This window comes from Polistes canadensis, unplaced genomic scaffold (assembly GCF_001313835.1).
Source record: "Polistes canadensis isolate GaletaPanama2010 unplaced genomic scaffold, ASM131383v1 scaffold_14, whole genome shotgun sequence".
Classification (NCBI taxonomy): Eukaryota; Metazoa; Arthropoda; class Insecta; order Hymenoptera; family Vespidae; genus Polistes; species Polistes canadensis.
In genome coordinates, this window is record NW_014569561.1 from 153,922 (window position 1) to 175,273 (window position 21,352).

General features: G+C 31.5%; 6 protein-coding genes across 9 annotated transcripts; 4 read left to right on the forward strand and 2 right to left on the reverse strand.

The window, feature by feature from the left end:
- Positions 1 to 7: 7 nt before the first annotated feature.
- LOC106793440 (cytochrome b-c1 complex subunit 7) lies at positions 8 to 1,036 on the forward strand. The gene is made up of 4 exons (XM_014760352.1): positions 8 to 176; positions 300 to 350; positions 528 to 697; positions 819 to 1,036. The coding sequence occupies exons 1-4, from the start codon at positions 146 to 148 to the stop codon at positions 894 to 896; spliced, it is 330 nt and encodes a 109-aa protein (XP_014615838.1). The 5' UTR covers positions 8 to 145; the 3' UTR covers positions 897 to 1,036.
- Positions 1,037 to 2,583: 1,547 nt separating this feature from the next.
- On the forward strand, positions 2,584 to 4,807 carry LOC106793434 (sodium-dependent phosphate transporter 1-A). 2 transcript variants are annotated; one of them, XM_014760339.1, is made up of 6 exons: positions 2,584 to 3,038; positions 3,123 to 3,329; positions 3,412 to 3,622; positions 3,726 to 4,357; positions 4,465 to 4,573; positions 4,719 to 4,807. In XM_014760339.1, exons 1-6 carry the CDS (start codon positions 2,835 to 2,837, stop codon positions 4,778 to 4,780), a joined length of 1,425 nt encoding a protein of 474 aa, XP_014615825.1. In that variant the 5' UTR covers positions 2,584 to 2,834; the 3' UTR covers positions 4,781 to 4,807. The 2 variants fall into 2 exon arrangements, with proteins under 2 accessions (XP_014615825.1, XP_014615824.1); XM_014760338.1 differs by having other exon boundaries at positions 4,465 to 4,790.
- Positions 4,808 to 5,034: 227 nt separating this feature from the next.
- LOC106793433 (EF-hand domain-containing protein 1-like) lies at positions 5,035 to 8,256 on the forward strand. The gene is made up of 5 exons (XM_014760337.1): positions 5,035 to 5,111; positions 5,209 to 5,345; positions 5,455 to 5,777; positions 5,902 to 6,350; positions 6,427 to 8,256. Exons 1-5 carry the CDS (start codon positions 5,064 to 5,066, stop codon positions 7,210 to 7,212), a joined length of 1,743 nt encoding a protein of 580 aa, XP_014615823.1. The 5' UTR covers positions 5,035 to 5,063; the 3' UTR covers positions 7,213 to 8,256.
- Positions 8,257 to 8,652: 396 nt separating this feature from the next.
- On the reverse strand, positions 8,653 to 13,333 carry LOC106793432 (YTH domain-containing family protein 3-like). Of its 2 annotated transcripts, XM_014760336.1 has the most exons (5): positions 13,182 to 13,333; positions 12,442 to 12,529; positions 12,314 to 12,341; positions 9,207 to 10,993; positions 8,653 to 9,085 (listed from the first exon to the last, which is right to left on the reverse strand). In XM_014760336.1, exons 2-5 carry the CDS (start codon positions 12,475 to 12,477, stop codon positions 9,038 to 9,040), a joined length of 1,899 nt encoding a protein of 632 aa, XP_014615822.1. In that variant the 5' UTR covers positions 12,478 to 12,529; positions 13,182 to 13,333; the 3' UTR covers positions 8,653 to 9,037. The 2 variants fall into 2 exon arrangements, with proteins under 2 accessions (XP_014615822.1, XP_014615820.1); XM_014760334.1 differs by lacking the exon at positions 13,182 to 13,333 and having other exon boundaries at positions 12,442 to 12,832.
- A 123-nt stretch (positions 13,334 to 13,456) lies between these two features.
- Positions 13,457 to 18,861, forward strand: LOC106793431 (GRAM domain-containing protein 1B-like). 2 transcript variants are annotated; one of them, XM_014760332.1, is made up of 14 exons: positions 13,457 to 14,023; positions 14,186 to 14,468; positions 14,558 to 14,753; positions 15,586 to 15,866; positions 16,127 to 16,279; positions 16,366 to 16,543; positions 16,621 to 16,779; positions 16,951 to 17,072; positions 17,157 to 17,349; positions 17,424 to 17,657; positions 17,752 to 17,905; positions 18,102 to 18,222; positions 18,312 to 18,487; positions 18,579 to 18,861. In XM_014760332.1, coding segments are annotated over exons 1-13 (2,208 nt in total). In that variant the 5' UTR covers positions 13,457 to 14,021; the 3' UTR covers positions 18,444 to 18,487; positions 18,579 to 18,861. The 2 variants fall into 2 exon arrangements, with proteins under 2 accessions (XP_014615818.1, XP_014615819.1); XM_014760333.1 differs by having other exon boundaries at positions 13,457 to 13,741.
- A 390-nt stretch (positions 18,862 to 19,251) lies between these two features.
- LOC106793438 (ubiquitin-40S ribosomal protein S27a) lies at positions 19,252 to 20,962 on the reverse strand. Its single transcript, XM_014760349.1, has 4 exons — positions 20,870 to 20,962; positions 19,866 to 19,986; positions 19,530 to 19,747; positions 19,252 to 19,454 (listed from the first exon to the last, which is right to left on the reverse strand). Exons 2-4 carry the CDS (start codon positions 19,966 to 19,968, stop codon positions 19,305 to 19,307), a joined length of 471 nt encoding a protein of 156 aa, XP_014615835.1. The 5' UTR covers positions 19,969 to 19,986; positions 20,870 to 20,962; the 3' UTR covers positions 19,252 to 19,304.
- Positions 20,963 to 21,352: the final 390 nt, after the last annotated feature.

Here is a 21,352-nt window from a genome sequence, read left to right on the forward strand (position 1 = left end):
AAGATGAAAACTTATACAAAATAGCACTGAGTGGCGCTTCGAACGTTATCAAATTTATTTCCAAATTGTTCAATAATACTGCTTTTCTTGAAAAGAGACAATATTGTTATTGCAAGTTGAATTTGACAAATCGGAACGTATAAAAATGTTATCCAACATACTTAAAAAATTAATAAGTAAGTAAATATGGTTTTTTTTTCGTTAAGAAGATGTTATATTACAATTATACATACTGTCATCTTTTTTTTTTTGACCAAAAATATATTATATAATTACATATTTTCTGTCGTTTATTTTAGCTCCAGCAGGACATAAATGGTTGTACAATGCTGCTGGTTTTAATCAATATGGTAAAAAAAAATTTATTCATCAGTATTTATAATACGTTAAGCAATTGCCATTTATTTTTATTAACAAAAATGATTAAAATTATAAACTAGTATAGATATACTCCTTTATATTATATACTTTACGTGCATGTGTAATAGCATACAATAGTGTTAAAAAGAACATTTGAAAAATTCTAGGATTAATGCGCGATGATCTACGAACCGAACTTGATCCACGTGTAGAAGAAGCATTAAAAAGACTTCCAGATCATATAATGGATGAACGTAATTTCCGCATAGTAAGAGCAATGCAATTGGATGCAATGAAAAGAATTCTTCCCCCAGAACAATGGACTAAATACGAAGATGTAAATGATTTATTTTTTCTAACTCTACTGTCTTATCTATATATTTTATTTCATTCCTTTATATAAGATTAATAGTAAACATATTTTCTTGTTATTACTTAATGTGTTATTATTTTTATAGGATGTATTATATCTTACCCCATTAGTAGACGAAGTTATTAAAGAGCGAGAAGAAAAGGAAAAATGGGATTTGGAATAAAATTGATATTAGAAATGTATTAGGAATAATTGTATATTTTATAGGACACTGATACATGTTTCATTTAATATGAAGAATGTGTCAAACACATGGAAATAATGTATAAATTATAAATATATTAAATTAAATAATTTATCAATTTGTTTTGTTAATACACAAATTATTAACCACGCCTTTTATAATAAATTGACAAATGCTTCAAAGCCTTTACGTACCCCCTACGTGCTTGCTATTGAATTTAGAATGTATAGAAGTAATCATAAATAATTTCGTTCAAGAAGTTCAACGTATGTATAAAACGAAAGTAATCGCATGATCATTATAAAAACAATCAATTTTGATTAATGAAGAATTTGCTATAGTTATAACGAGATAGACGATTAACGGCAATCATGCGTTGCACCGATATATTTAACGTATTTAACATCCTTTATGCAACCTTAAACGAGTCATTTCCTCGCCCGTATAAATCGTAGACAATTCATAGTGAAATATGAAAGAGTGTCGGTGAAATGAACAAAAAATGAGGAAACAAAATAAAAAAATCAAAATAATATGTAATTTCGGTCAAATAATTACAAAATAAATCAATCCATAACGTCTATAAAGGAATTTCGCGGGTAAATATTGGATCAATATCTCAGTCCCTCTCCCTTCGAGGGGGATGTGACAAGTATCTCCCGGTTATAAAAGACTTCTACATTAGGTCGCGAACTCGGCGAACATTTTTATTTTCGATATATTTCGCATTTGATTAACTCTAATTGAAATATCGAAGAAGGCATCAAGTTGACAACGACCGCTAATGATCGCATCGAATCGTATCGTTCTACAAAAAGTGCTCAGTTATAAAAGGTATGAAATGAGAAAACAAGTAGAAATCATGATGGCAACGGATAGAGATCTCTAAAAGTATAAGCACGCTTTATCGACTAAAAACTTTCCTAATCTTTGCCGTCAATGAACTTATTCCGTTCTCGCTATTCAATTATCATATACCCCTAACCGAATATAATTTTTCTGATATTAAGTCTAACGATTTTTCTTAAAATTACTTACTCTTTTTCATTTAGAATCAAATATTTTTTGTTTTATCGATTTAACGATAAAAAATAAAAAACTAGATCGCGATATAAGACAATGAAAAGTAAAAAGTGCAAAGTGCAAAAGGGATGTTCCAATCTCTATGAAACTCGCCGTAAGAAATTTGACAAAATTATAATTTCTCTGTTAGAAAATTTCCATTAAATCAATGTCAATTAAAAATTGAGAAGTAAGCATAATATTACTTCGAAAAATATATTTAATATAAGGATTTAATTTGATTGAAAATAAATTAGTATGTTCTTTAGAATGTATTACATAATTCCTTCATACATTTTTCTTCCAGATGTGGTCACTGCAAGAACTGGCATGTATTTGTGAAAGAAAGATGCTGACAAAGGATAATTCTAAAACTGAACATTATAATTGTGACCCAAGCAAAACTGGCCAATATATAAGGGTCATCAAACATCAATAATTTAATTGCTAAAATAATAGCAAACTAACGAGCAATAAAGTCATGCCGTTAGGTAAAACAGGTGCTGTATCTAAATACTACCTCTGTTATATGTACAAAAATATAAACACATAATTGATTGTGTTAGAAATAAAATAAATAATATAAATATACACTCGAGTGTATATAGAAAGATATATATTCTGGTGATTAATATTTACATGTACTAATATATAGTACTCTTGAAAAAATTGAAACTATAATTGAAGAGCTTTTTCTTGATATATGTTCATTTGTTTGATATCCATTGTTATGCAAATATTAAGAAAAACAAGTTGATTGCGCCTATTAACTTTAAGACAAACATATATAACGCCAAGAAAAATAATCATCGCATTGTCAAAGCTCAAATAGCACTGTTCATTAATAACACAAATATGAGCATACCATATGACGAAAATCTTATTTGGATACTAATAGTTGGGTTCATAGTAGCATTCGTCCTAGCATTTGGCATAGGTGCCAACGATGTTGCAAACAGTTTTGGGACAAGTGTGGGTGCTGGAGTCCTTACAATTTTTCAAGCTTGCATCTTGGCAACTTTTTTTGAAATTGCTGGTGCCGTACTGATAGGATATAAGGTATAATCTAATAATGAAAGTATTAAACGTATGAAATATTTTTTTTCTGTCAAATTTTTTTATCACTGATATATCCACCATTAGGTCTCTGATACAATGCGTAAGGGTATACTAGATGTCACATTATATGAAGGCCATGAAAAGGAATTAATGATAGGAGCACTTTCTAGTTTAACTGGATCTGGAATCTGTTTATTGCTTGCTACAGCATTTCGACTTCCAATTTCTGGTACACATTCCATAGTTGGAGCTACTGTAGGATTTTCTCTTGTTTGTAGAGGAACAGCAGGGGTCTGTAATACTTACAACTTGTTTAATAATAATTGATTTATTGATAATTATCAATAGCTAATAGTTGTATTCAAATCTACAGGTAAAATGGATTGCCCTAATAAATATAGCAGCATCGTGGTTTGCAAGCCCTGTACTCAGTGGCATCGTGTCTGCTACTATCTTCTGGCTCATAAGAAAATTTGTGTTAAGATCTAGCAATCCTTTTGAAACGGGACTTCATATACTTCCTTTGGCGTATGGCCTCACCATTGCCGTCAACGTCGTTTCAGTTGCGCATGATGGACCTAAATGTGCGTAATCACCTTTTATTTATATTTGCATGTTGTTATAAAAACAAATGGAAGAAAATATTGAAAAAATAATAATTAATAATAAATTTTTAATTGCATACAGTGTTGATGTTGGATAGAATGCCATGGTGGGGTAGCTTGACGGCCGCATTGAGTTTAGGATTATTTTCAGGAATTATTGTTTATTTATTTATTGTACCATGGCAAAGAAAAAGAATCATTTTAACTGATCCTGGTGGTGAAAAAAAGACGGCCTTGTGTACGTGCGATAAAAGCGAAACAACAGCTATGTCTATAATTTCGGAAAATCCATGTAGTAGTAATAGTGACGCAAAAGAAGTTGCTGCACCAAAATTACGTGGTAACAGTAGTGCTAGTCCACTTTTAATAGTAGCTGGTTCTAATGCAGAAGAAAGTCAAACTGAAAATGATAAGAAAGACGAAGAACAACCAGAAGTGTCAAAGTTATTTTCATTTCTGCAAGTATTAACAGCTGGTTTTGGTAGTTTTGCACATGGTGGTAATGATGTTAGCAATGCTATCGGTCCTCTCATAGCACTATGGGCAATATATGCTGAAGGTTCGGCGAGACAAGAAGCTGAAACACCAATATTAATACTACTCTATGGTGGATTAGGTATCTCTGCTGGCTTATGGATATGGGGACGTAGAGTAATCCGTACATTAGGAGAAGATTTAGCACGTATCACACCTACTACAGGCTTCACTATAGAGGTAAATTATCAAAACATATGTTGTAATTAATTTAACTTATATAAAAAAGGAATACATATATTACGTAAAAACGTTCTTAAATTTAAACTTAAATCTTCAATATTTAGCTAGGAGCTGCAGTGACAGTTTTGTTGGCAAGTAAGGCTGGTTTACCTGTGTCAACAACTCATTGCAAAGTAGGATCGGTGGTATGTGTTGGATGGGCATCGCGCGGTGGTGAGGGTGTTTCTTGGAAACTGTTCAGAAATATTGCTTGTGCATGGTTAATAACTGTACCAGTGGCTTGCGCCCTATCTGCAGGCTGTATGGCTATTTTTAAAACATTTCTTACTTTATGATTTTATTATTTAAATAATTTCAGATGATTTAGAGAAGCCATTCAATACTAAAACTGCTGTGAATAAATCATGCAGAAATAAATAATTGAACACCATTTCTTTGAGTTTAAATCATTCACAACCTGCAGAGAAAATTAAACGTTTTTATCTAATAAATAAAATGCAATTATGCAGCATTGTCACATCGTGAAAATGAGAATTGTTTGATATTATTGGATCGATATAAAATCGCGTTGTTATAGCAACGAATATTGACATCTCGTTACAGTGGATTTCCATTACATCGAAGAAGTTCAATTATCTAAAATAATAACAGTAATCCTTGTCCATCTTCTCGTCTTCTTACGTGTCTCTTTTTTATTTTTCAAATGGAAAGTTTACCTCTTATACCCGGCTATATTTTTCACGATCCAAGTGTAAGTTTCTCCAAATTTTCTTTTATTAAATATTATGATATGCGCGGTCGTTATTTTGTAGTACTGAAATATAATGGTGTGTTTAATACTCCTAAAGATTCAAGATTACAGACTCGGGCACAGATTAGACTTTTTAAATGGTTTTCGAATATTAAATGACAGTAAATTCGGTATTGGGGGAAGGCCTATCGATGCTGCATCTCTTGCCTATATAGAGGAGAATGATCCTATACAGTAAGTTATTACAAGCTTTATAGATTATTATGAAAAATTGCTAAATCTGCCGTAAATTTAATTAATTTCTCAACATTCGATTATATAATGACTGATATATTAAACTTAGATACGATCCATCGCTAACGTACGGTCGTGTACGTGATTACGGATATCAACGGTTTGTACCACATTACGCATTGTTCGCGCAAAAATGTCTTCGTTTTAAGGCTTTCTTTCGTCAAGGAGTTTTTCATTCTCCGAACGAACATTTTCGCATTCGTCATGTATACATTATATATTTCTTAGAAGACGATACTTTATGTGTAATGGAGCCTTCTATAGAAGATGCTGGCTTTTCGCAAGGTAAACTTGTAAAGCGTAATAGAATTGCAAAAACTATCGATGGTGATTATTTCCACTGGAAAGATCTTAATATTGGTAAAGATATATGTAAGTGTTAATCATTTCAATGAATTTTCTTAAATATATACCAATCAACAATGCTATTTGTCATTTCCTAACTTACAATTAGATTAATTAAGTAGTTTTAGCTTTATAATACTATTGCTTACAGGCATTTATGGGATAGTTTATCATATTATTGATTGTGATCTATTTACGAGAGAATTTTTGAATAGTCAGGGTATAGATGTAGGAGATAAAGAAGACACGCCGATAGATCCGTACATAGAAGAACGTAAACTGAAATCTAAAGTTACAACATGTCTTACTCGAATACCCGACGATACTAGGCGACGTTTTTTAGAATATGATAGGATGATTTTATCATTTAATGCCAAATGGAATGACGATTTTTATCAAATAATGTATTTCTTAATGGACGATACCATAGCAATACGCGAGCTTCATAAACCCAACAATGGCAAAGATCCCGTAGTAATGCTTTTAAAGAGAATAAAAGTACCGAAAAATTGGAAAAACCTTCCATCATCCTATCCAGGAATATATATGGAATATGGAGACCATGAAATAATAGAATATTACACGCCAAAAGATTTTAAGGTAAGTCAATTGTAGTTAATTGTCTTTAAAAGATTATGATTCGAATCTATTGAATCCGTTTCTGTTTTATATGTAGATAGGTGAGACAATATTTATATTTGGGAAACAATTCTTTTTATACGGTTGTGACCATTTTACGAGAAAATATTATTCTGAGGTAATGAGGATAATTCAGCCCAATGATATTTCTCTCGATTTTCCTACTGATCGGTCAAAACCTTTGTCTGAATTTAAAATACCTCCACATATCAAATTTGGAACGCCCGAAGACACATACGCTTCATGTTTATCCTTTAGATCTAAACCACTTAAAAAAGATGTTATACGACAATTAACTAACTTTCCTCGAAAATTACGTTATTCTATGAAATTGGATAACGTACATCCTGAAGATCAAGATCGTGACTTTATTTTAGAATACAATTTAAGCGAAGGTACTATGTTAATAAAAGAGCTCGAAAAACGTAATTCTGGCCGTCGTGAAGGGTGCTTCTTGAAAGCCACACTAGTTGCAAAACCTGCCACTGATAGAGATAATCCATTATATTACACACCGCAGGACTTTTTTATTGGAGCTCAAATTAATATTTTTAATCATTACTTTACTATAAACGGCGCTGATCTATTTGTATATCGTTATATGGAAGCAAATCCTGAAAAATTTAGTCAGCAGATAAGAGATAATATTCGCAATTATTTTGTACAACAAGAACTACTTCAAAATGATATAATAATAGAAACTAAGAAAATACAACAAAAGCAACACGATGCAGATATCTTTGGTGAAAAAGAAATAGGGAATGAAATTTCTCTAAATTCTCAAATTTGTAACGACGTTGAAGGAAAAACAAAAGAAATGTAGTGAAACATAAAATAAAGTCTTCCATCAGTGCCTTGGTTTGGCTACAGCAAATCTATTAAATAAATCTATTGTTCTTTGTCCATTACAGGAGAGATACAGAGAAATATCAAATATTTAGAATTTAATAAGAAATATAATCAACATTCATGCACGCTATTTTAATGTTATTATCAAAATCATATGACTTACTATAATCCCACGATCCTCAGAATATATTAATCAATTTCTCTCTGAAAATGTATAAATATAAAGATAATTTAAGAGGAATATTTCTTTGACATCAGTAGATCCAACTCAAGATCATAATATTACTGGTATTGTGTGTATTTATATATTGCAGAAGGTAAATAATAATCATCGATTATTGCAAATGTGTTATCACTTTTGCATAAACTATGAATTATAAAAGTCATTTTAGTCTATACAAATGTTATTGTTTCATAAAGAGAAATAGTTTACAATCATGTAATATAAGTTTTGTTTAAGTGTAAATAAACTGAAGCAGAAATCTAGTGATACTATTTTAGACAACCGTCAGCCATTGCTGACCATTTAATTAGTCAATTTAATTAACCGATAATCATAAGTAAGGCTAATGAAAGGAAGGAAGTAATCTTTCCTTTTTAAATATATTTTTTACATTGTAAATTTTCTATATATATATATAATGTTATATATATAGTTGCCTAAAATATTGATTTACTACTTGCATTTGCAGATTGTAAAATTGATAGATAATATAGATTACTGTTTTCTAAATTACGTAGCACTTTCATCAAAAGCATAGTTTTTAGATAGAGATGATCTAGACATAATAATCTAAGCCTAATAGAAAAATGCAAAATAAATCTGTTCCATTGTAGAAATAATTCTAATTTGCAAGATATATTTTTTGTATCCATTCTAGAGATTATACTATTCCACAAGAAAAATTATAGTAACATATTTAACAATAAGAATCTTGCTTTATGAAATACATGTCATATTGTAAAATAATAATCATCCATATTATTGTTTAAGTTACAATAAAGTAACTATACAATATTGTCCCCCTCCATCCTTCTTCTCACTCTTTCATTTTTCCTTGTATAATATCTCCAACCATTTTTGCAATCCATAGTTAATAGAATAATAGATGAATCAAAACAATCAGTTGATAATAACTATAGCTACTATTCAATGGTCAAGCATAATGATTATAACAGAACATTGAATAAGCTCCTGCATCTCTTTAACAAAGAAAGGAAAGCCCTCTCAGTTGCAGGCACCGGATTACATGTCCACTGACGTTTAGAACATTGATTAATTTAAATGACACTTGATATAATATTGTTCTCGCGTAGATTTTTTACATTTTCAACAAAAGTTTAAGCATTTTACAAGAATTAGTCCATGTATTACAGTTTTTTTCCATCTGTTTCATATCCTGTTTGTTTGTTCTTTTTTTTTGCTTTTTTTCATTCATTTTTATTAATTTGTACGTTTAAGAAACACCTTTCGACGAATAACACGCAACACCACACTAGATACTTATTACCGTCATCAAGTTTACCCAATATCCTTTGAAATTGAATTACGTTCTTCTTTGTAATATTTATTATTACATAATATTTATTATGTTAACGCGACGCTAATTATCATATGTATTATTAATCATTTAACAAAACGAAGTGGCCTTGATGTAGAGAGTTCTATGATGGAAAGGCAAGGCCTATTTCAAATCCTGAAAAGCGAACGTGTGGAATAAGATGATAATTAGTCGCAGCGTTCTTCTTGTCCATTCATTTTTCTTCCCAATAATAATAGTTTTCCACTGTATTCATTGCTACTGACGAGAACCTCCTCTTCCTCTACCACGGCCCCCATCTCGATCCTAAAAATAACGGGGGAAAGAGAAGGAGAAAAGAGGGAGAGAAGGAAGGAAAGATTAGAACATGCGTGTTATCCATTTTTCACGAATAACTATATGTCACTTAGACAAAATCAATGCTTACCTTGCGTTGATGTTGATGAAGATGATGTTGAGAGTGCTGATGATGGTCTCGCGATAGATCTCCTGGATGTCCTCTATTTCTATGGTTGGAAGAAGGGTGATGATGCTGTATAGAATTCAAAGGTGCTTTACGTTGATCTTCTTCTGCTTGTCTTCTTTCATAATGTCCAAAATCATCAAAAATACTAGTAGAATGACGATAAGTATGTAGTATACGCAGAATTGTTACACCTTTCCCATAAAGAACTTCTTGCGCATCCCTTGAATTGGTTACTGGTTTATACTCATTGTTTTCTAATTTAATATGTCGTAATTCAATGTTAGGGACATCTTTGACATAAATCCAACGAACTCTAAATTGTCCCTTCCATTTATCTTGAGACCAAACAGAGCTATTACTTTGATAGTCGACAGGAGAAACCATTTGAGCCATACCACAAAAGTGGCCAGATCCATTAACAGAAAAAAAAAGATACAAAGGTGCGCCTTCACGGCTAGCTTCTCTATATGCCTGATCCAGTCTTTTGTTTCCATGTTCTGTACTACACCAAATTTCGTATTTAATGGATCTATGAATGTCATCTTCTGAATAAGATTTAATTACAAAAAACCTAGCTCCAGGTGCAGTCTGATCAAATTCTACCGGATTATAATCATTTTTCACTTTAAGTTCATCCAAAACGGGATGAGATTGAGTTTGCACAAGTTGCTGTTGTTGCTGTGATTGCTGTGACTGCTGCGATTGCTGCTGCTGCTGCTGTTGCTGCTGCTGCTGTTGCTGATGCTGATGTTGTTGTTGTTGTTGTTGTTGCTGTTGCTGTTGGGCTTGATGTTGTTGATGTTGATGCTGCTGATGTTGCTGATGCTGTTGATGTTGTTGGTGCTGCGATTGAGTCGGCATATGGATCTGCGATTGGGGAAGTGGCGGAGGAGTTGATTGTTGCCTGTTCCAGCAGGGTGGAGGGGGTGGTCTTTGTCTTTGAACAGGTGGCGGAGGAGGTGGAACCGGTGGTTGCACTTGCGGCGGCGGAGGTGCGGTTGGCGGAGGAGGAGCAGATGATTTTCCTTCACCCCATGTTCCTATATCCATATTGTGTTTTCCCGGTACAATAGGTGGTGGTGGCATTCCAGCTTTCTTTTTCATTCCTTGCGACGAAGAAAGCGGAGGAACAGGTTTAGCAGGTTGACTCGCTACACTTGCCCAAGTAACTTTTCTTGGCTCCTTTGCTTCAGATTTTATCTGCTGATTAGATGTTGTTTGCTGATCTTGTCTTGGAACCTCCCCGCTTCCAATCGATAAGCTTTGTACACTTTGTTCAATAGTCTTAATAGTAGCGCTACTCGGTGTCGGGTAACTCTCATTTCCTCTTGGTGCTTGATAATAATCTTCATAGCGAGTTTTTCTAGGTGTGCTCCAAGCACTAAAATCACCATTTCCATGGAAATAATTGAAGGCAGGTTGACCGAATGTACTAAAACCACCACCAGCACTCGCGGAGAACATTCCATCCATACCATATGCATCATGACTTATTTGACCTCCGTATCCAGAGAGAAATGCAACTGGATCTGTTCCATTCGACCAGGTACCATCCCCGGCACCAAACGCTTGATAAGGAAACGATGTTCCTGCATAGTATTGACTATAAGGATCGCCGGTACTAATTGGATAACTTGAATGATGCTGCGTATTATTACTTCCTCTCCATGAATCAAATCCAGTATCTTCTCCAGCAGCATGTTCTGATTGCTGTTGCTGTTGCTGATGTTCTTTAGGACCATTGCTTACTACAGAACATAATATTATATTCAATTAACTTAATAATAATGTACAATTTTCAATGCCTTGAAAATATTAACACATCAAATCACATAATTCTTAATAATTTGGATATTCCAATATGGGTTATGATATATTTTATATCAAAAGCCATGATATTAAGAAACGTACATATAACTTAAAAATATATTATCAAAGCAAGTGTGTTATCTCTTGAGTAAAGACAAGTACATAAATATAAAATATTCATTTCTGAACAAAAGGTAACAAAATTATTTGTAATAATAAAGGTTTTATAAGCAAATACATTTACAACATTCTTCAATTACACTGATACTGCATATTAAATCTTACTTTATTAACTAATATTATATTAATTAATTATATATAAATAATAATAAAACAGAAGAAAGCATTTATGTTTAACACGTTGAGTGCTGTGCTGATTTTAGTATACTTTCCGCTCAGGCAGCAGTAAGTGAGCACTGACACTGAAATATGTGCCAACCTCAACCACATCTTTGCTTAAAATGTTTTAATAAAGTTCATTCAAATTATAACCTAGGACCCAATCCGTCCAAATGAAAAGTCTACTATCAATCCTTAGGGACTGACGGAAAGTTCTCTATCAGTACATAGGGACTGACGTATCACTCAACGTGTTAACTATAGCTTAGAATATATAAATGTATACAAATATTACCTAATTACACAAATACAAACCATAATACACAAGTAAATTTATATTAAAAAATGAAACAAAAAATATCTATATAAATAATTTACTTTTTCAAAAATATATTTGTTTTATCCATTTGTATTATTTATTGGGTAATGGACATTGAAAAAAGCAGAACATGCAAGTTATATCAAATTCTATAATCATTGTTATTTCTTATTTTTAAATTTTCTATATTTTTTTCTGAATGTATACACATATTTGGGATAATTAAATTTCCTCTGTGTGTGTGTTGTGTGTGTATGTAATACGAAAATATATATATATATATAGAGAGGGAGAGAGAGAGAGAGAGAGAGAGAGAGAAAAAAAAGGAAAAAAAAGAAGGAGAAAGGAAAAGAGAAAGAGAGAAAGATTTATAAAATAGAAATATGTAGATAATGCGTTGCATAGATAGTACAAATATTATTTATGTATAGATAGAGATATGGACTAGGTCCCTATACATATTAAACGACATTCTGTTGCGCGCGTGCGCGCGCGCAAACACATACACGCGTTAAAAGTACATACAGTATAAGACGCATACATGCGGAAAAGTTAAAAGAGCGACGTAAAAAAAATGTAATAACAATAAAAAAAGTCTTACCTTGATTGTTGGTTTGCCCTTTCATCCGCTGCATTCCGTTGCATGAAAAAATATAGAAAATTTAGAATGGCTGCTTCAGTGAAAGGAATGTGCAGAGTAGCAGTGTGGTAGCAAGTCAACACACTGACCTGATTTGAGACAGCACCTGCCAATCCAGCTGACATAACCTGTCGTACAGTCCGTCTGTTCTTTACAGACGTCGAAACGACAGCAATGCTTTAAGAAAAAAACAGTTTTCAAATGCAACACCAGAATATTACATAGGACACCGCGAATACTTTCCAAAGTATACGCGATCACTTCTTCAAACGTTCGTCACTATTTTACGTAGATTAGAAATTCTCCCTAAACCTGAGACCTCCGCGAACTGGCCCCCAATGTTCTGCCGCGAGAGAGTCTCAGGAAAGACTCCTTTTTTATCCACAAAATCAGATAAATTTTCACCAAATTTTTCACTCTGAATGCTACCTACGTGACGTGCACTGACCTCTCGTATGTACTGACCAAATGAGTAACTGTCTAAAAATAAATGTCACTGTCGCTTATCCTTTTTCACGATTTTCTCTTTAGGGAATTTTTATAGATGAAATTTAACTGATTGCCTTTATCGTTCACATGTACGTACGCGCGTACACGCATATACATATACACACGCACATATAATATAGACATATAAATCATACAAATATTTATATATCATATATCATATATCGATCTATTCCCTTCATTTGTATAAATTAAATGAATTTTGGACTTTTGAATAGATAAAATAGTAGATAAGATGGTAGCCTTGATATGTGAATTACAGAAAACGGCTGATCAATCAATTATCATCGTAATCTTGCTTATGTGATTGGTCGTCTCTTACCTTTAGATAAATGTCAATAATTCCCCGATCGAGAGACTGTTGTCGTTCTTTCCTTAATTCTTAGTTTCGTTCATCTTGTGTGATTGTGATGCAAATGTTTGGACTTAAAATCTACAATCGTATTAAATCGTATGCATGCAATATAGAACATATATAGATTGCAACAAGGTAACACTATTAGGCTACCTTATATCGGTAGTGTTATTTGTGTTGGTGCAATTGGTAGGGCTGAATGTGGTCCTGCCAGTCATGGCGCTGGTTGATACAAGCATCAGTATGGCCGTTCATTCGGAAGAAATTAATCGGTTAAAAATTCGTACTTAAATTTTCTTTTACGTTTGAATAAGAAAAAAAGAACTGTGATTTCTATATAGTGGAAATAGTATTTGTTTTTCTTTTTGAAACTCTAGACATCGCATTATTTGTTATGAAATCTTTATAAATTATTGATACCTAGTAACATAATGTCATCTATGATTCAAAGTTGTTCGATAACAACTTATTTGTGTTGAACGTGACAGCTTGCTCGCTTTGAAATATGTCTATTCTTACGGTGGCAGGTGATTCTTTTCTAAATGTCGAATAATTATTTTGATTTTTAAGTAAATGTATGTTATATATATATATATATATATACATACAAGTATATATATATATATTTTTGTTTTTTAATCGTTTCTATTGTATCTTAACACGAACGCTTTGTTTTGTGTAATTAATTTGTAATATTCTGGAGTTTCAATGGGTGACATATTCTACAACTGAATTATTCGACAATGCTATTGTGTACATATTAAACACTATAAAGTGGAATTGATACAAAAATATCCTGTATCAAGCATGTATGTATCTTCATGTGCAAGTTTTACTCAATGCATTATACTAACTCCATTTAATATGAGTTCTTTTTTTGGTCATGTTTCGCTCGTAGCTACATTATTGATAACGCAAACGTTTTTACTTATTTTGGAGACAACATTTGACTTTAACATTCTTTCTTATAGGAATAAATCGGTTGAAAATTTGTTAATGTCTAGTCATGATGTAATAAATAGTATAAACTCGTCAAATTTGGGACATCAGAGTGGCGCTACAAATGTAGGAAATGGAATATCAACTGAAATATCTCAAGAAACAATAAATAGCGGAGGTGGTAGCCCTATATCTAGTCCTAATTTATCTCCTCGCCCAAGCCCTAAAGCTCATTGCAAACGAGAATATATTAGATTAAATTCTGATTCAAGTAAAGAGTCCAATCGTGCAAATAAATCTGATGATCAATCGCAGGTGATATTATATTTTATATTAATGTTAGAGTTTCCTTAGCTACACTTCTTCATCAAGTTTTGAATATTTTATTATCCTTTGTTATTTAGGAAGCGATAAACAAGTCATCCGATTCAGTAGATTATAATAAGAGTTCTGCACACGAAAGTAAAAAGGAATCCAGGAATGGAGATAGAAATAAAAAAAAATCGTGGTACCATGTCTTATACCCAACGTACAAGTCTCGATCAGAAGATTTTAAACGAATATTTAAAGATGTTCCGGACGATGAGAGATTAGTTGTAGGTAAGTAATTTTATTTTTCGAAAGGACGTATTATATTTAAATAAAAAAAGGATACAATAAAAGCAGGTCAATAGGGTTAGCAAAGTTCTAAAATATTTCTTACACTTTTTATAGCTTTAAGTGTTATTCATGCGAGACTATATCAATTGTAGAACCTTTATAGAAGAATCCTGAATCCACAAATCAGATTGTGAAACATCTCTATCTATCATCTTTCTCCTTAGTAAGTTATCCCCTGCCACCTCATCTGACATTGCTTTTGTTGTTCAGATATGGCATTATTTAGTTACTTTTTAAGAGAAATTGATGTTATACAAACTCTTTTCTTTTATTTCTTTTTTTTCTCTATTTTTATTTAAGATTATATACATTGCCTAAACGTGCATCTGATTAATATCTTTGAGTATTAAATTTTTTAAAAATTTAATCTTTCAAATTTATCAGAAAAACTAATAGCTTTTACCCACAAACATAGCTTGAAGATTCATGTTACATTACCGTATTCGTTAAATTAGACAATTGTTAGTACTTAGGCGTGTACGCATATCACGTAAAAAGAAAAAAAACAAATTATATTTATTGATATTGTTGCATGAAACCCTGTTGTTTGATCTATCAATTAATACAATACTTTTGTTTTTTTAACAACATAATTAAATATCTTGATTTCTCTAAGATTAAATCAATTAATGATCGTTTACATAAAAATTGATAGTTAATGGATGCACATTAAACTATATTATAAAATAGTTTTATTCCTTTAAATCTAATTTTTTTTTATTCTCCTTGTTACTTCTATACCTTATTTTACATATACAAATTGAATTTTTAGATTATTCCTGTGCCCTACAACGCGAGATATTAGTGCATGGAAGGCTTTATGTCTCTCAAAACTACGTCTGCTTTTATGCCAATATTTTCATGTGGGAGACATTGGTGTCTCTACGTTGGAAAGACGTTACATCTATTACCAAAGAAAAAACAGCACTTGTGATTCCCAATGCTATCTTAATATCTACAGTTAGCGATAAATTTTTCTTGACTTCATTTGGTGCAAGGGACAAGACGTATTTGATGTTATTCCGTGTTTGGCAAAATGCTCTGATTGGTCAGGTAGGATGAATTTCATATTACAAAGAGAAATTTGATCAAAAGTCTTAATTACGTACTTCAAATCATAAAGCAGACTGTACAATAACATTTATGTGCTTATGCTAGTAACATCAATGCCATATTATATTATCTTATCTTAAAAGTAGAAGCAAGATTAATAGCAAAGATTGATATATAAGTTTTACTTTGATATTACTTACGTATTTATATTCGGATAAAAGTAAAAAAAAGAAATCAATTCCTCATGGTATTTTTTTTAGCCTATGAGTATGGCCGAAATGTGGCAACTTGTTCACACTAGTTATGGGGATGAATTGGGATTAACGTCCGACGATGAAGATTATGTACCACCATTAGCAGCTACAGACGAAGAGAAATTTTCAACGCGATTATCCGTGGAATCATTTTCCGAAGTAATATATTTAATATCAAGTTTTTTATTATGCAATGAGTTATCGTATTTATGTGTATTTATATATTTTATCTTTTAAAAACATAGGCAGAAGGTGCAAGTATGGAAAATTCAACTTCCCCTATTGTAGAACCAATTAATGAAATAGAGGAACAAATTGTATCCTTATCTCCACCCCCACCCCCACTCCAGCCTAGAACAGATCCAGTTCTTGATCCAACTGATCTAAGCGATACGACGGAAAGTGAAGCTGAAAAGCATACTGGTAATGTTATATTTATATTTATATATTTCATTTTATTGTCTTTATTTATTGGCTATAATAAAAAATAAATGTTTTAGCAAAACTTAGCATTCGTGGAGCTATGAAATGTACTTCTCCGCACGAAGGTCGTGAACTCTATAAAACTATTTTCCCTATACACATAGATCAGTTGTTCACCTTGTTATTCACTAATTCAAAATTCTTTTTGGATTTTCACACTGCTCGCAAAACCACTGGTAATACATAATAAATTACACTTTGCAATAGAGAAAACTAAAGTATTGTTGAATATTTGTAATATTGGATTGATCAGACATGATAATATTAATTATTATTTTCTGGTTAATCTAATATATATTGTCTATTTACTAAATTAAAATCCAGATATGTCGTTTTCATTGATTTAGATTTGGTGCAGTCTGCGTGGACGCAGAATGATCAAACTGGTCAAAAAATGAGGACTATTTCTATGACGGTATCGTTAACTCAAGCAATTGGTCCAAGGACTTCGTTAGTTACGGAAACTCAGGTATAAAGAAAAACAAAACCCTTTACATGATATATCTTGTAAATAAAGTAATGCTAAGTGTATTTTACTTCACATTCCATTTAGATTATGTTGCCATGCAGCAGACCAGGCCATCTTTATTGCATTGATGTAGAATGCACAAATGCAGGCATTCCATATGCAGATTCCTTTAGCGTGTTATCTCATTATTGTATGAGCAGCGTATCGGACAATGAAACAAGTCTGGCAGTATATTCACAGATCAAATATAAAAAGAATGTTTGGTCTTTTGTGAAAAGTAAGTTTTTGAAGAAACCCCTCTTTCTAATGAAACATATATTTCTGTTTAATTGTTGAATCTGGTTGTGATAGGTATGATAGAAAAAAGTTGTTGGACTGGACTTGATGATTATTTTAGTAATATAATAAAAGCTTTGAATGTAGAATGCGAAGAAGGTACGGTGAGTGCAGGATTAAAGAGAAAAACACGTAGAAGGAGACGAGCAACGTGTGCAGGAAGTGCTTTACAAAATCATTCACCAGATAATATATCTCCCAACCATCAATCTTTACCTACAGATTTGCCACATATACACAATAATAATGGTATTATGAAATACATAAGTATATCCTCTTGTGTTTGTATTTATAATTTGTAATATAAAAGAAATCTATTTATTTATATCGATTAAATGCATAGGTGCCAGTACTAGAAGCGATGCAGGCATGATAGTTAGTTCGATGCTTCTGGTAGCTGTATTATGTCTGATGATAATCAATGGGTTGTTGTATTACAAATTATGGGGCCTGGAAGAAGCTGCAGCTTATACAATAATGGACTTACATGTTCTTAAGTATGTAACAATTGAAATATAATATTTTATAAATCCTTAAATACGCATGTAATTGTAAGCTTGTATTGCATTAGTTGTTAGTAATTGATAACATATCGTATACAATATAATATTCATATAAGTTATTGTAATTTTGATAAATTTTAATATATGCTTTATCGGATGAATTTATTTTAAACGTATTTCTTATTTATAGGAACACTCCAAAGACTGAAGAAGAATGGATAAATTTGTTACAGCAACAAGAAAGTTTGCATAACGTAGAAGTACGGAAATGGCAACGAGTTTTGCATACCGCTGCACAATTACTTAGACAAGTAAGTCAAACACTTTAAATAAATCTTATATACTGTTTTTTATTTGATTATTTATTAATTGATGAAAATAATATTGTTATTTTCTGTAGACTGAAGAATCTTTAACAGAATTACAAATGAGCATTCATCCTACCGCAACAGAAAAGATGTTTTCAGTATTAAAACCACCTCTGAAAAATACAAATACTCGCACAGGACAACAGAGTAAATCTGAATTATAAATACAATTTATCGGAATAATGTTACGCTCCTTTGTTAGCTCAAGGTATATTAATTAGTAACAAAAACAATTTCTATGCATGTCCATAAACTTACAAATGTTACTTTTACACCTACAATATATATTTCAATTTCAGATTTGTTTTCTCGTTAATGTTGATTCCATCAATAATCTTGTGTATAGTTGAAAAAGGGGAAAGAACTTATTGATGCACTGTGATTATATTTAAAAATTCTACAAAATATATGGAATAATTTAGTGATAAATATTTAAACATTTACTATTTGTATTTGACATTAATGTATTTCTTAGTGTTACTGAATATGTATGTATAATACTTTACACAAATTTGCTTTACATGAGAAAAATAATTAATTCTGTTATAAATGTCATAAAATAGATATATTTAATGTAAAACATAACGAATGGATTACTATTTCAAAACGACTTTGATTTACTAGGTAGGGTTGCATAATTGATTATTTAAAAATAATGAATTGGATTAATCTATCTTTATATTAATAATCTTTGTATTTTAAGATTGTTCTCTACCCCTACATAAATATGTAGAAAACAGAGTTTAGGTCAATAATGAATTCAGATGTAAATCTTAATCGGTTTTGATGAACAGTCTCTTTTGAAAGATTAAAGTTGAAGCCAGGATATTTTTTTTCTTTGAAAAAAATATTTAGTTATATATATTGGTATGATTAGTACAATATCATTGAAAGATATTATAGATATCTATTTACAAATTTACGAATACATCAGAAAATAAGATAAAGAACTGAATTAAAAGTTAACATAAATACAGTATTTAAAAAGTTTATTCCATTAAATAAACTGTTTACATATTTCTCATTTATTTATCTTCTGGTTTATTAAATACAAGCGTGTATCCACATTTACCGCAATAATGACGATCTTCCATTGCTGCCATGAAAACGCCAGCCCCACATTGCTCACTAGGGCATTCTCGTCTTAGACGATGGATCTTTCCATTCTCATCGACCTACAAAGTATAAAGATATACATTGAACGTGCTATAATAAAAATCAATAAATAAATTGCATACGTAAATACATACCTTGTAGAATTTGAGCACAGCAAGCTTGACTTTCTTCTTCTTGTGCTTGATTTTTTTAGGAGTCGAATAATTCTTCTTCTTACGTTTTTTTGCTCCTCCTCGTAAACGCAAAACCAAGTGCAAAGTAGATTCTTTTTGAATATTGTAATCTGATAAAGTTCTACCATCCTCCAACTGCTTGCCAGCGAAAATCAATCGTTGTTGGTCTGGAGGAATTCCTAATAAAAACAAAAAAAATTTATTTTTTCATATAAAATCTTTTACATCTTTCCCTTTACTCTTTAAATATGTGTTGCATTCTTTCTATAATAGATTTAATAACCGGTCGATATTTACCTTCTTTATCTTGAATTTTAGCTTTGACATTTTCGATAGTATCGGATCCCTCTACCTCAAGGGTGATGGTTTTCCCTGTGAGTGTTTTAACAAAAATCTGCATGATGACCGTCTCCTAGATCTTGCAAAAATACCAATTTAAATTAGTAAATTAATAAACTAACAAAATAAATTTAACCCTATGATGTTATTAAACCCCACCCCCAGATCTAATAATAAATTATATTTAATAATTTAAGTTTTTGTTTCTTATATAATTTACATGTGACGAGACTCAAAATAATAATCAATACGCAAACCAACATACATTATTTTACACTCATATAGACAAAAACGTATATGCGTCGATAGACCGTGGTGACAACTTTTACCATACGCATATATGCGTCCAAAGCAGTCAAAGGGTTAAATAAAACATACAGATTTGCGATGTTCACTCATTACTAATGTTGAAGTGTCTTGTATCTAATATATATTGGTTTTACATGTAGTGTGTAAGAAGTGTGTAGATAATGTGACTGTGAGAATGTAAGTATAAGTGAATGGACGCATGAAAACTAGAATAAGTTACAATACTGAATAAATTAGAATAAGAAAAAAGTATAATATTAGTATTTTTATAGCAGAAATAAATCTAAAAATAATAAAATAGTAACCTCTTCCATATTAACCTTCAACAATTAAATTAATATATATTGTGACTTTCCGCATTTAGATAATATACGAGCATACAACACGTCGTAACAAATGCATCGAACGTATACATCCCTACTATAATTCGCCGGAAAAACTGATTTTCCATCGTTTTAGCATCTCAAGCTTGCGCGAGCGCACACACACACACACGCCATGTGTTAACGCAAGTTGTAAATAATACGCGTTAATTGTTTTAAAATAATTGTTTACATTAATACGGGGAGCAGTGATTGAGATATCAATCGTTCAGTAATATTAATTTCAACAGCTTGGTGAGATAAATAAAAGTAAAATAAATTGAAGCATACCTGCAGCTTTGATATCCGACAGTGGAAAGAAAGAACATAGAAAGATTAACTAAAACAATAATTGTATAAGAAAGTGAAACTAGTGTTAAAATATTGAGCGGGTATCAATCGCGCCATCTGTCAGTGGCTCTGAATTCCTCTAACTGAAGATCTTTAATTTTAGTATATCTATGACTATTTGTTGGTATCCGTTTATCACAAGAGATATTACATTTACAGTTATACATAGTGCTTGAAATAACATTGTCATTAATTGCTATAACAGGGAATAAAGTTGTAATTTTATGCTTACTTAAAATAAGTTGCGTCTTAGCATTCGAAGTGTACGGACGTTCAGAGTGTTGATCCGCGTGTTTATAACTTTATTGTTTACATTGTACGTATAACGAATAAATACGTTACCTGGTTGTTTAATTTTCAAATTTAACAAATCGGTCACCGGCTCATGGCAATAAACCTTTCGCATATCCTTGACCGGGATAT